At 36.9% G+C, this 12,653-nt stretch overlaps 1 protein-coding gene across 4 annotated transcripts in view; it reads left to right on the top strand.

The window, feature by feature from the left end:
• Nucleotides 1-12,653, top strand: part of ATG10 (autophagy related 10) — a gene marked incomplete at both ends in the record, with an annotated part of 191,628 nt that overhangs the window by 36,090 nt on the left and 142,885 nt on the right. For 2 of the 4 annotated variants that reach the window (XM_084233264.1, XM_084233262.1), the window contains one exon: nt 9,893-10,000. The exons of the other annotated variants lie outside the window; for them this stretch is intronic. In XM_084233264.1, the coding sequence (XP_084089390.1) occupies nt 9,893-10,000 (108 nt within the window). The remainder of the gene's footprint in view (nt 1-9,892; nt 10,001-12,653) is intronic. 4 annotated transcript variants of the gene reach the window in all.

The following is a 12,653-nucleotide window of genomic DNA, read 5'->3' as shown; positions in this document are numbered from 1 at the left end:
GTCCAGCCAGTCATCTGTCAATTCCTTGAATAAACCTGATAACTCTTGACGTTGACTTATAGCTACCAGGATCCACACATGCATTTACAAGGGATAATAAGAGTAGAAATTGAAACCAGAGTTAGTGAGATTGATTGATATTGAGGATGGGCATGAGGAAACATTAACATACTCAGAATTGTGTCCCAGTGGAGCTCCAAATCCTTAATTACTTATACTATCTGACTTTGACTCCAAAAAGTAGACACTAGTTTAATGTCTGACTTACTGAGGGTAAGCTTTGCTTTTCAGCAGCAGTTTCTTACTTTTTTTTCCCTCAAGATTAATCAGTTTAGGGGTATGTACTTACTGGTTGTATTGGTTTGATCTCCTCCAGGGAAACAGAACAATCACTTGAGATCTGTGGCCTCGGTTTGTCCTGTTCTTCAGGATCTCTTTGACCCTGAAGGTCCTGTTGTTTGATTAATGCACAGTGACCTAGAAACTTACCCTTGTCTTCGTTCCTTCTCTATGGACCTGCCAAGTCTTTTTATTCTGGGAACTTGAGTTTAAGTCCTATATATGCAATACTTTATTCCAAAGTAGAGCCGAGGTCTTTAGATAATTGCCATCCACTTTTTAAATACAGCAGTGCTTTCCTAGAGACGATTATTAAATGTTTATTAAAATTCAGCAACAGAACCCCTGTAATTATTTGGGTAGCTGGATTCCTAAAGGCATAAGAAAGCTCTCTGGGTGGCATAGCCCATGACAGCTTATAAGAAAACAGACTCAGACATGTTTGGTTAGGAAATCCTTAGACCTCCATCCAATATGTAGTCATTCGGTTGTCTCTCTAGGGTTCTGTAAGGCCTCCAGCACATTTTTTCCCTAGAAGTTTAAAATTGGAACTTGTGCCTCCCTGGTGGTGGTGCAGTGGTTGAGCGCTGGGTTGCGAAGCTCCCCGCAGCCTCTGCGGCGCCGGTTCAATCCCCGGCTGCTCCCCGGCCACCGGAGGAGGGTCCCACATGGCGCGCAGACCTCTCCTGCCGCCCGCTGCTCCCCTCAGCAGTGTACTTCGTTCCTTCTGCCTGCTCTGCTCCCCGCTCTGGCTCTGGTGAATTCTCTCACCCTCCCGTGCTTCGGACTGTACCCAGTGCTTGTATAAACAAACAAACAAACAAATAAATAAATAAAATACGTGCCTCTTTAAAAAAAAATAAATAAAAATAAAATAAAATTGGAACTTGTTGCAGCAATGGGATGGCCAAGAGGCATCCCATTTGCAAAGGGCAATCAATGAAGAATTTGTTTGACATGAAATATTTTTTATTTATAGGTACACAAACATTTTATACTAAAATGTAGGGTTCCTTCTTAACCTTCCCACCCTCCTCACCTAAACCCTCAGAGGTCACCACTGATATCAATGTCTTGGGTATCCTTCCAGATATATTCAGCATTTATATAAACATATGCATTTATATGTAAGCAAATGGTAGCATAACATACACATATTCATACTGCTCTATAATTTTTTAACTAATGATTTAACTTTGTTATTTTTTCCATATCATTATTTATGGAACTTGGTCATTTTTTATGTATGTATAGCATTCTATTTGGTGACTATGCCATCATTTATTTAACCAATCTTCACTGAAAGACATTCAGATTATTTCCAGTATTGTGCTATTAAGACAATGCTCTAATGCATATCATTGCCTGATTTCTATATCTTACACATGCAACTATATCTGTAAGGAAATTCCTTGAAGAAGCATTTCTGGATCAAAGGTAGTGCTAGTTTTTCCCCTCATTTTTAATTTGGATAGTTATTGCCAGGGAGATTATACTAATTTAAACTCCCCTGCCCCCAGCAATGTCTGAGAATGCCTGCCTGCTATATCCCTATCTTTGTCCACACAGTGCATTTCACACTTTTTTATCTTTGCTGATCTGATAGATAAAAAATAATTTTACATAGTTTTAACTTGCATTTTTCTTATGGGTAGCATTGAACATATTTTTATCTGATTAATAACCATGGGTATTTTCTCTTTAAATAACTATTTATACCCTTTGTGCATTTTCCCATTGAGCTGTTGGTCCTCTTTTTAATGATTTCAGGAACTATCACTAACTTGGGAAAATTAAAGTTATATTTATATGTTGATAAAATGAGTCATTTTCTGTTATGAGCTATGAATCTTTTCTCCCATATTTTTATATTTGTCTTCTGACTTTATAGTTAAGAATTTTTTCCATGTAGTAGAACTTATCAATAATTTTGCTGTGACTCCTGAGTTTTTGCCATATTTAAGAAGCTATAGATTATATACATATATGATCTCCAGTGTTTTCATCTAGCATATTTATATTATTATTTTTCTCATATATATATATATATCTTTATTCTTTATTTTGCCATAAAGTGAAGGGCATTCTATTTAGATAACTTAGAGTTTTGACTGCAAGGAAGTGTTCTCTCTTTTATTAGTGGTATAACAGGCTGCAGCACCTGGACATTTCCTATTAGTTTCTTTTCTGCAGTGACAGAGTGAAGCAAGCTGCTTTGTGGCCGTTAGGCAGCAAGGAGTCCTGGTGACTGAAGTGTAGTTGAACATGGGACAGTGACAGTTTGAAGTTGTGAGATTAATGGCAGTAATAGAGGACAGGTCAAGGTTGGGCATGTTGCTGGAAAATAGTTTGAGGTGGTAGTACGGACAACTTAAAAAGCAATCTCAGCACACCAGCTCCATGAGGAGCATCTGCGTAGGGATTTTATTTAGCATGATGCAGTCTTTCAAGTGAGCTCTGGTATTCCCTGAGGTAGTGGTTGTTCGTGATCTTTTCTCTGTAGATTACTTGCTTGATTGGGTTTCAACATTCAAAGGAGGGACTCCAGTGAATTCAGTGCAGAGCTTCTCAACCATGGCTGCTGCATTACCATCTACTGGGAAGATTCTGGCTTTATTGGTCTGAGGTGGAACACCAACAACAGCATTTTGAAAACTCCCTAGGTGATTCTGATGTACAACAAGGGTTGCGAACTACTGTTTAATGCAATCAGTTTGCAATCCCTTTGACTCAGGGATTGCAGTGCACGCTGCCTCAGTACTCCCGAATGTACACATGAATCACCCTGGATCCTGTTAAATACAGATTCTGATTCAGGAGGTTAGGGAGAGCTTGAGAGTCTGCCTGTTTAACAATCTCTCAGATAATACGGAGGCTGTTGGTCCCCAGATCACACTTGAGTGATTTGAGCTTGTTACTCAAAGCACAAAAATACTGCCTTACAGCAATCTCTTAGAGTCAGTAAGCATGTTTCTGCCCTGATTCTATTCTCTGGCAGAATTTACTTAGTGTAGTAGAAACAACACTGGGGTCAAGAGACCTGTGTCCACTTCCAGCCCTGCCCCTAATTAGCTCTTAAAAGTACTTCAGTCCTTCACTCTCATCTGTAGAACAAGAGGGTTGAACTTTGTTCCCTTTGTCTCTGCCTCCTCCTGTGCTGGCACAGTGTGTTTGCAGGCTGCACAGGATCAGGTTTTTATGTGAAAATTCAGTCTGGATACCACAGTTAGGGACCCTTACCAGGCCTTTCTGCTCAGGGCTGGTGTCTAGGGCCCGAACTTAAGATCCACTGGTGGAAATAAAAGTAATGCATGTTCAAAAACTGAAAAATGAGTTAAATTGTATGCCGTCATAAGGACTAAAGGAATGTAGGAACCTAGGGTTGAGTGTCTGCTGGAATAGTTGGGAGGGAGAGTTGAGTTAAACATCATTTTAACCATATCAACTGTAGTGCTCAGGGTGGAGGCTTTCATGCTATTTTGTTTACTCCTCTTTACAAAGGCATCCATTAACGGCAAAGGAAAAAACTTACTTTCCTCCCTGAAATTAAAACAATACAGGTGAAAGCCCTGCTTCTATGGAAGTAAACATTTGAAGAGAAGTAAGATGCTATAACTGTCCTTTTTCTACATTTAATTTTTCAAGGTTAATCTTGAAAAGATTAAGAGGTTGATACTGAAAAAGAAAATCACCATGACCAAATATAGTATGATCAAAAACCCTTGTGCACTTGCTTATGGAGACTAATAAACAGTCTCAGAAATTACCTAAAATAGAAATTGAAATCCCTTAAATTATGTACAGTGTTAAAAATGACATAGTTCTCCATCTTAACTCATTGGAAAACAGACCAGATAGTTATATAGATTTTATTACATAAACGCAGAGGAATATTTTGCTCAACTTCTTTTGATGTCAAAGGAGATGTATTATGCATTGTAATTAGAGTTTTATAAAAATAAAGCTTCCCTTAATAGGTTTAAAGTGGTATGGCCAGAGCTTACATATAGAAAATATGGAATAAAACAGTTACCCTCACTTGACAAATTATATTCAGTGCACAGTTTAATTCTAATTGTTCTTTGAATATCGTAAGAATTTTTTGCTTTTTTTTCCCTCTACTGATAGATTATTTGTACTTATTTTTTTAAATTGCAGTAACATTGGTTTACAGCATTGATTTAGAGATATAGGATCACACCCTGCAGGTGCAGGTTACCAAAACATACCCACCATCAAGGCACCAAAAGTTCTCTACCATAGTCCCATGTGCCCCCTCCCAACTTTGCTCTTTCCTTTCTCCCTTAACCTGCTGGTAGCCTGAGTTCTACAATCAGATTTCTAATGTTTGTTGTTTGTTTGATTTTATGTGGCCCTTTCTTTTGTTTCCCTATATTCCACATATAAGTGACATCATCCAGTATTTGTCTACTCCTTCTGACTTATTTCACTTAACATAATCCGCTCCAGTTCCATCTATGATGTTGCAAATGACAAGAGTTTATCTTTTTTTAATAGCTAAAGAATAATATTCCATTGTGTATATATGCCACATCTTCCTAATCCACTCATCTATCTCTTAGCACTTTCTTGTTTCCAGAGCTTGGCTATTGTAAATAGTGCTTCAGTGAGCATAGGAGTGCATATGTCCCTTCGTATTATTGTTTTGCATTCTTTGGGTAGATAACTAGGAGTGGAATTTCTGGGTCAAATGGTAGATCTATTTTTAGTATTTTGAGAAATCTCCCTATTGTTTTCCATAGATTCTGGACTAGTCTACATTTCCACAAACAGTGTATGAAAATTCATTTTTCTCTACATTTTTGTCAACTCTTGTTGTTTCTGCATTTTTTTAATATGGGCCATTCTCACAGGTGTGAGATGGTAACTCATTGTGGTTTTGATTGGTATTTCCTTGATGATAATTGATGATGCGTATCTTTTATGTGCCTATTGGTGGCCATTTGTATGTCTTCTTTGGAGAAGTATCCAAAAGACATCCTATTGAATGTGAGAAAATATTTGCATATCTACATCTGCCAAGGGGGCCTGATAGCCAAGATCTACAAAGAACTAATACAACTCAACAAAAAAATATAATAAATAACCCAATCAAAAAATGAGCAGACTAGATCACTTTTAAATTGCAGACTTCCAGTATTTTTTTTCCACGAACACATGCCACTATGGTTTCATTATATTTGGTAAATATTTTATATATTCAACTATTGGTTATCTATAATAATGAGAATTGTATACAATATAGTACAAAATCTTCCAGGCTAATAAAACACAATATATGTCTTTTTATACAAAGGTTATTTTGGTTGCAAATAACAAAAACCCAACCCGTTATTGGGGCCATGTAGTTAAAAAATTCAAGGGGTTAGAACTGGCTTCCGGTATGGCCGGTATAAATAGTGTAATCAGGATCTGGTCTCTGCATTTCATGACCTTGCTTTCCTTGGCAATGACATCATTCTCAGACTTCATTTATTTATATGCTGGAAGCCAACACTGACAGCATTTTGTCTTTCTGGTTCAAATACAGCAGAAAAGAGAACAACTCCCCCACCCCTCATTTAAACAACGTCCTGAATCTCATCTTATTGGCTTAGATTGAATCATTTGCCCTCTCAAGTCTCTGATGCCAGCTGGAATGGTGCCCTGATTGGCCAGTTCAGAATTCTCTGACCAATCCTGGAGCTGGGAGGTCATATCCTCACTTATTAGGGAGAAGGGAGTGATTCCTTAGAGGAAACTTGGCTATTGTCCCAAAAGAAAGCAGAATGATACTTGATGTAAAAAGCAGCAACAACTGCCACTACATATATCTTTCTTAATTTAAGCTAGTATTAAATGTTTAAAAATCATTTTCATTGTCTAAATACAAAGATCTCAGTGGTAGAATTCTATTAAAGGGTATGCTCTGTGATTGAAGGATGTAGAACTAGAATTTCAAACAATAATTCCATCTACAATTGCAAAAACTTAATGAAATAATAAAAGGTGGTTGTATTGGGCATTTCATAGTTTACTTACAAGCAGTAATAATATTTAAGATATTTAACAATCTGTGACCATGGTATCAATGAATTGGAATGAATTGGGTCCAACAAATCAGAACTGGTTCTGATCACATTCAGCCAGTGGGACTTCAGTGTAGTTGCTGGTGAGATGTCAGCCTAGCCAACTAGGAGGCATTGTAAAGGTGCTGCCAGATCTCCTAGAAAATAGCGTCACTGTATTAGTTTCCTAGGGCTTCCCCTAGGAAAAAGTGTAACAAAGTGCCACAAACTAGTTGACCTAAAACATAAATATTTATTGTCTTACAGTTGTAGAGGTTGGAAGTTAAGGTGTTGGTAGGGCCATGCTCCCTTCAAAGACTCCAGGGAAAACGTCCTTCCTTTCATCTTATAGCTTCTGGTACTTTATGGCAATTTTTGACCTGTAGGTGCATCACTATGGTCTCTGCCTTGGTCTTCCTATGCCCTTCTCCCCTATGTGTCTGTGTCTCAGTAGCCAAATTTTCCTTTTTTTAAGGACATGTCATAATGCACTCAGAGTTTGCCCTATTCCAGTATGACCACATCTTTTTTTTTTTTTATTAATTTTTGTAATGATTTTATCTTGAAATACATTAGATTCAATTAAAATGCATCATTAAAATTTCACTTGCTTCTTTTAACATCATAAAATTTAAACATTTAAATTTTTTTAACAATGATAGCTGTTATTTTATTTTATTTTTTTTATAAATAATAAATTTTATTTTTATATTCCCCATACAATTGCAGCCCCCCCCATTCTGACCCCAATCCCTCCCCTCCCGCCCCCGGCCCCCCTAAAAGTGTCTCTGGTTCATAGTTTTTTGTTGATTTTGATTTTCACTTTCTTATAGTTAATCATTTTCCTGGTCCCTTATTTAAGTTTTCTAGATTCCTGCTATGAGTGAGACCATTGGTATTTTTCTTTTTCTTTCTGGCTTATTTCGCTGAGCAGGATCCCTTCCAGCGCCATCCATGTTGCTGCAAATTGCATGTGTTTATCTTTTTTGAATGCTGAGTAATATTCCATGGTATATATGTACCACATCTTCTTGATCCAGTCATCTATTTTTGGGCATTTGGTTGTTTCCAAAGCTTAGCTATTGTAAACAGTGCTGCCATAAACATAGGGGTGCAGGTGTTCTTTGGAATTGATGTTTCTGTGTCCTTTGGGTAAATACCTAGGAGTGGAATTGCTGGATCATATGGAAGCTCTATGTTTAGTAGGTCCATAAATCTCCACACAGCTCTCCACAGTGGTTGGACCAGTTTGCACTCCCACCAACAGTGCAGAAGAGTTCCTTTTTCTCCACACCCTCGCCAACATTTGTTGTTGCTAGTTTTTTTAATATGTGCCATTCTCACTGGTGTAAGATGGTATCTCATGGTAGTTTTGATTTGCATTTCCCTGATGACAAGTGATGTTGAACATTTTTTCATATGCCTGTTGGCCATTTGCATTTCCTCTTCAGAGAAGTTTCTTTTTAGCTCTTCTGCCCATTTTTTGACTGGATAATTTTCTTTGTTGTTGTTGAGTCTCATCAGCTCTTTGCAGAGTTTTGTGATCAGTCCTTTATCATTAGTGTGGGGTGCAAAAATGTTCTCCCAGTCGGTGGGGTTTCTCTTTGTTTTGGTTATTGTCTCTTTTGCTGTGCAGAAGCTCTTTAATTTGATGTAGTCCCAGCTGTTGATCTTTGCCTTCACTATCACTGCTTTGGGTGATGTGTCTGTAAAGATGTCTTTGATGTGCAAATCACGTAGTGTTTCGCCTATATTTCCTTCTATATATTTTATGGTTTCAGGTCTTATGTAAAGTTCTTTAATCCATTTTGAGTTGATTTTTGTGTATGGTGTGAGGTAGTGGTCAAGCTTCATTCTTTTGCATGTAGCGACCCAGTTTTCCCAGCACCATTTATTGAACAAACTTTCTTTGCTCCAATGCATAGTCTTTGCTCCTTTGTCAAAGATTAGTTGACCATAAATCTGTGGGTTTATTTCTGGATTTTCTATTCGATTCCATTGGTCTGTATGTCTGTTCTTGTTCCAATACCATGCAGTTTTGATGATTATGGCTTTGTAGTATAGTTTGAAGTATGACCACATCTTAACTTGATTACTTCAGCACAGATTCTATTTCCAAATAAGGTCATATCTGCAGGTTCATGGTGGCCATGAATTTTGGGGCAAGGAGGCACAGTACAGTTACTGAAAATCAAATACTCTTACACAGTCGGCATGGCACAAGTTCTTAAAAATATTCAATATGAAATCCATCACAAACACTATACAACTTTTTCTGTTTTATAGTAAATACCTAGATTTTGGAATTGGTGAAATTCTTTAAATGAATTATGAATTTTTCAGTTGGAATGCTATTCTTTATTTCTTACTACCTCAGATCAAGTGACTATTTCCTCCTTAATTGTTATTTATTCTGTTAAAATGTGAATGTTAGTGTGACAGTTTGGTAGGACAATAATCATTCATTGAATTACTATGTTTGTGCTTGGGAGTTATTACATTTTTATACATGATGTTATTAAGTTCAAGTAAGTTTTGCCTTAGAAAATGGAATTGATCACAATGAGATAAACATCATTCATTAGTGTATTTAAAAGCAATTTAAAGGGAAAGAAGCAAAATCCAACTAGTGAGAAGCTTGGAAATCAAGGCATGTTTGAAAACGATGGTCAATAACTTCAGTTCTTTGAAGAACAACTATGCAAAAGAGGTAGGCTCCAGAAGACAGAACTAGAACAAATCAGATGCAATATAAGACAAAACTTTTTCAATGACCAGTGCACCATGGAGGTGGTGGTGGTATAAGGAGGAAAAGTGCAGGTTCCTGAAGTGCTCAGGGGGTACTGCATAATAACCCACTGGACTTTTTTTAAGGAAGATTTTTGCTTGAGCGACAAATTGAAATGGAAGATCCCTTCCAGCTTCAAGATGTGTAGCAAAATCTAGGAATAAAATTTCCCTCTCTATATATGCATAAAAATCCATATTAATTATGTGACAAGATATTTCTATAAATTTGAATTCTTATTAGCTAACAAAAGCAGGACTATAAGACCTAGTTTAATTTTTTTTTTTACAGGGTTCTGTTTGGCATGAGGTAATGAGAAGGTCAAGAGTACGAGTCAATTGGGAGTAAAAATTCTATTCAAAGTCTATTCTTCTCTGTGTTTTGGACGAGTGATGAAAAGTGATGTGCAAAAATTAAGGGAAAAAAAGGATGTGCTCAGTGATTTCAGTGCTATGTACTGTTTGGGCAAAAACAGGGTGAAGCTATAATCTAAGAGAAGAATGTAGAATACTAAAACTATTTACTGATTACCTGCAGTGTGCAGGGAATTTTGAATAAGTTTCTTTACCCATATAATCTCATTTAATATACTTGTTTTCATTACTCATTTTGGAACTTTGCAAAATTGTGTGTTTCAGAATGATGGATTATGAAAATAACTGGCATTTTCTTTGTATTCTTTGCTGATGGAACACAGGACTGTTCTGATGGCTATATGTGCAAAACATCTTTTCAAATTAAAAATGGGACCGTGATGTCACATCCAGAAATATCAGCTCACGTAGAGACTTGCCTTTCCATGGAGGTGAGTGGTTTAATGTGTCATTCTTCTTTTCAGTTTTTGAGTATATACATTTAAAGAATTGTAATCTGTTAGATGTGTATTTTGAGAAAATACCTGTCATTGAATTCTGGACCTAGCGTAGGGAGAGAAGGAACATCATTTGTCAGGACATATTTCCTCTTATAATACTGAAAACAGGAATTGTGCTTAATTTAAGATACACTCTGAGTTTATATAGATTGTTGTGAGCCTTTACCTTTTTGGTTTGTCATGGACCTAATGGCCACAGATTCTTTCCCTTGCCCATCGATTTTTCTCCATTGCAATCTCCCCCGTATAATACCTAATCCTAAATTGCTTAATCCAGGAGACCTCTTGTTCTAGCCTGCCTCTAACCCTTTTCCCATGCTCTTTAAAACATACTGTATGCTAAAGGCATAGTGGTTTTCTGGGATGTTTTCATTTTTATTTTCATCAAAATGTAGATTGTCTTACTTGTTATTAAATTTAAAAAATATCTCCATTGTAGAAATAAACAATAGATACATAAAGATTTAAAAACTCAGGCCTCCTCTGGTGGTGCAGCTGTTGAGCACTGGACTGCGAAACTGCCTGCAGCCTCTGCAGCACTGGTTCGATCCCTGGCTGCCGGCGAGGGTCCCACATCGTGTGCATACCTCTCCTGCCGTGCCCACTGCTCCCCTCAGCAGTGTATTTCATCAGTCTGCCTGTTCTGTTCCCCGCTCTGGCTCTGGTGAATTCTCGCCCCCTCCTGCGCTTCTGACTGTACCCAGTGCTTGTATAAATAAATAAATAAATAAATAAATAAATAAATCTAAAAAAAAAGATTTAAAAACTCCCACATGGGGAGACTTCAACACACCACTATCAGCAATGAATAGATCAATGAGACACAAAATAAGTAAAGACACTAAAGCTCTAAATAAGGACATAGAGCGCTTGGGCTTTACAGACATCTATAGAACACTAAACCCAAAAAAAAACGGAGTACACATTTTTCTCAAGCTCAGATGGATCATTCTCCAGGTTCGATCACATACTGGAACACAAGACAAACATCAACAGATACACCAAGATTGAAATTATATCAACCATCTTTTCTGACCATGAAGGCATCAAACTAGAAATAAACCATAAAAAGAAGTCAAGGAACTCTCCTATTTCATGGAGATTGAAAACCACACTACTGGAAGACCACTGGACTAAGGAGATCAAAGAAGAAATTAAAAAATTCTTTAAATTGAATGACAATGAGGACATCAATTTCCTAAATGTATGGGATGCAGCAAAAGCAGTAATAAGAGGAAAATATATAGCAATAGAGGCTCACATCAAGAAACAAGAAAGAACTCAAAGAAACAACCTAATCTCGAAGCTCAAAGATCTAGAAAAAGAACAACAAAACCCCCCCAAAATCAGTACAAGAAAAGAAATAATAAAAACCAAAGCAAAAATAAATGAAATTGAAACTAAAAAATAATCCAAAAGATCAATGAAACCAAGAGCTGGTTCTTCGAAAAAATCTATAAAATAGACAAACCCCTAGCCAGGCTCACAAAGGAAAAAAGGGAGAAAGCACAAATAAACAGGATCACAAATGAAAGAGTAGAAATCACAACGGACACAGCAGAAATCAAAAGAATAATCAGTAACTACAATGAACAGTTATATGGAAACAAGTTCAACAATCTAGAGGAGATGGACAAATTCCTACAACTCTACAATCACCCAAAGCTAGATAAAGAAGAAATAGAACACTAAACAGACCAATTACCAGCAGCGAAATTGAAATGGTAATCAAAAACCTCCCCCAAAACAAAAGCCCAGGACCTGATGGATTTACAAATGAATTCTACCAAAGATTCAGAGACGAATTGGTGCCTATCCTTCACAAACTCTTCCAAAAAATTGAGAAGGAAGGGACAATACCAAACACGTTCTATGAAGCCAACATCACACTAATACCAAAACCAAATAAGGATAACACAAAAAAGGAAAACTACAGGCCAGTCTCCCTAATGAACACTGATGCAAAAATCCTCAATAAAATTTTAGCTATCAGAATCCAACAATGTATCCATAAGATAATTCACCACGACCAAGTAGGATTCATACCAGGGACACAAGGATGGTTCAACATCCGAAAATCAATCAACGTTATCCAACACATCAACAAAAAGAAATATAAAAACCATATGATAATATCAATAGATGCTGAGAAAGCTTTTGACAAAGTGCAACACCCATTCATGATAAAAGCCCTTGAAATTCTTGGGATACAAGGAACATACCTCAACATCATAAAGGCCATCTATGACAAGCCAACAGCCAGTATCATTCTCAATGGTGAAAAGCTGAAAGCATTTCCATTAAGATCTGGAATAAGACAAGGATGTCCACTCTCACCACTGCTTTTCAATATAATACTGGAAGTCCTAGCCAGAGCAATAAGACAAGAGAAAGACATACAAGGAATCCAAATAGGAAAAGAAGAAGGCAAACTATCACTATTTGCAGACGATATGATAATATACATAGAGAACCCCAAAAACTTCACAGATAAACTAATTCAACTCATCAATCAGTTCAGTAAAGTGGCAGGATACAAAATCAACATGCAAAAGTCAGTAGCCTTCCTATACACAAACAATAA

Source organism: Talpa europaea, assembly GCF_964194135.1.
Source record: "Talpa europaea genome assembly, chromosome: 5".
Lineage (NCBI taxonomy): Eukaryota > Metazoa > Chordata > Mammalia > Eulipotyphla > Talpidae > Talpa > Talpa europaea.
Note: the sequence above shows the minus strand (reverse complement) of the source record. Positions and strands in the feature narration are given on the sequence as shown.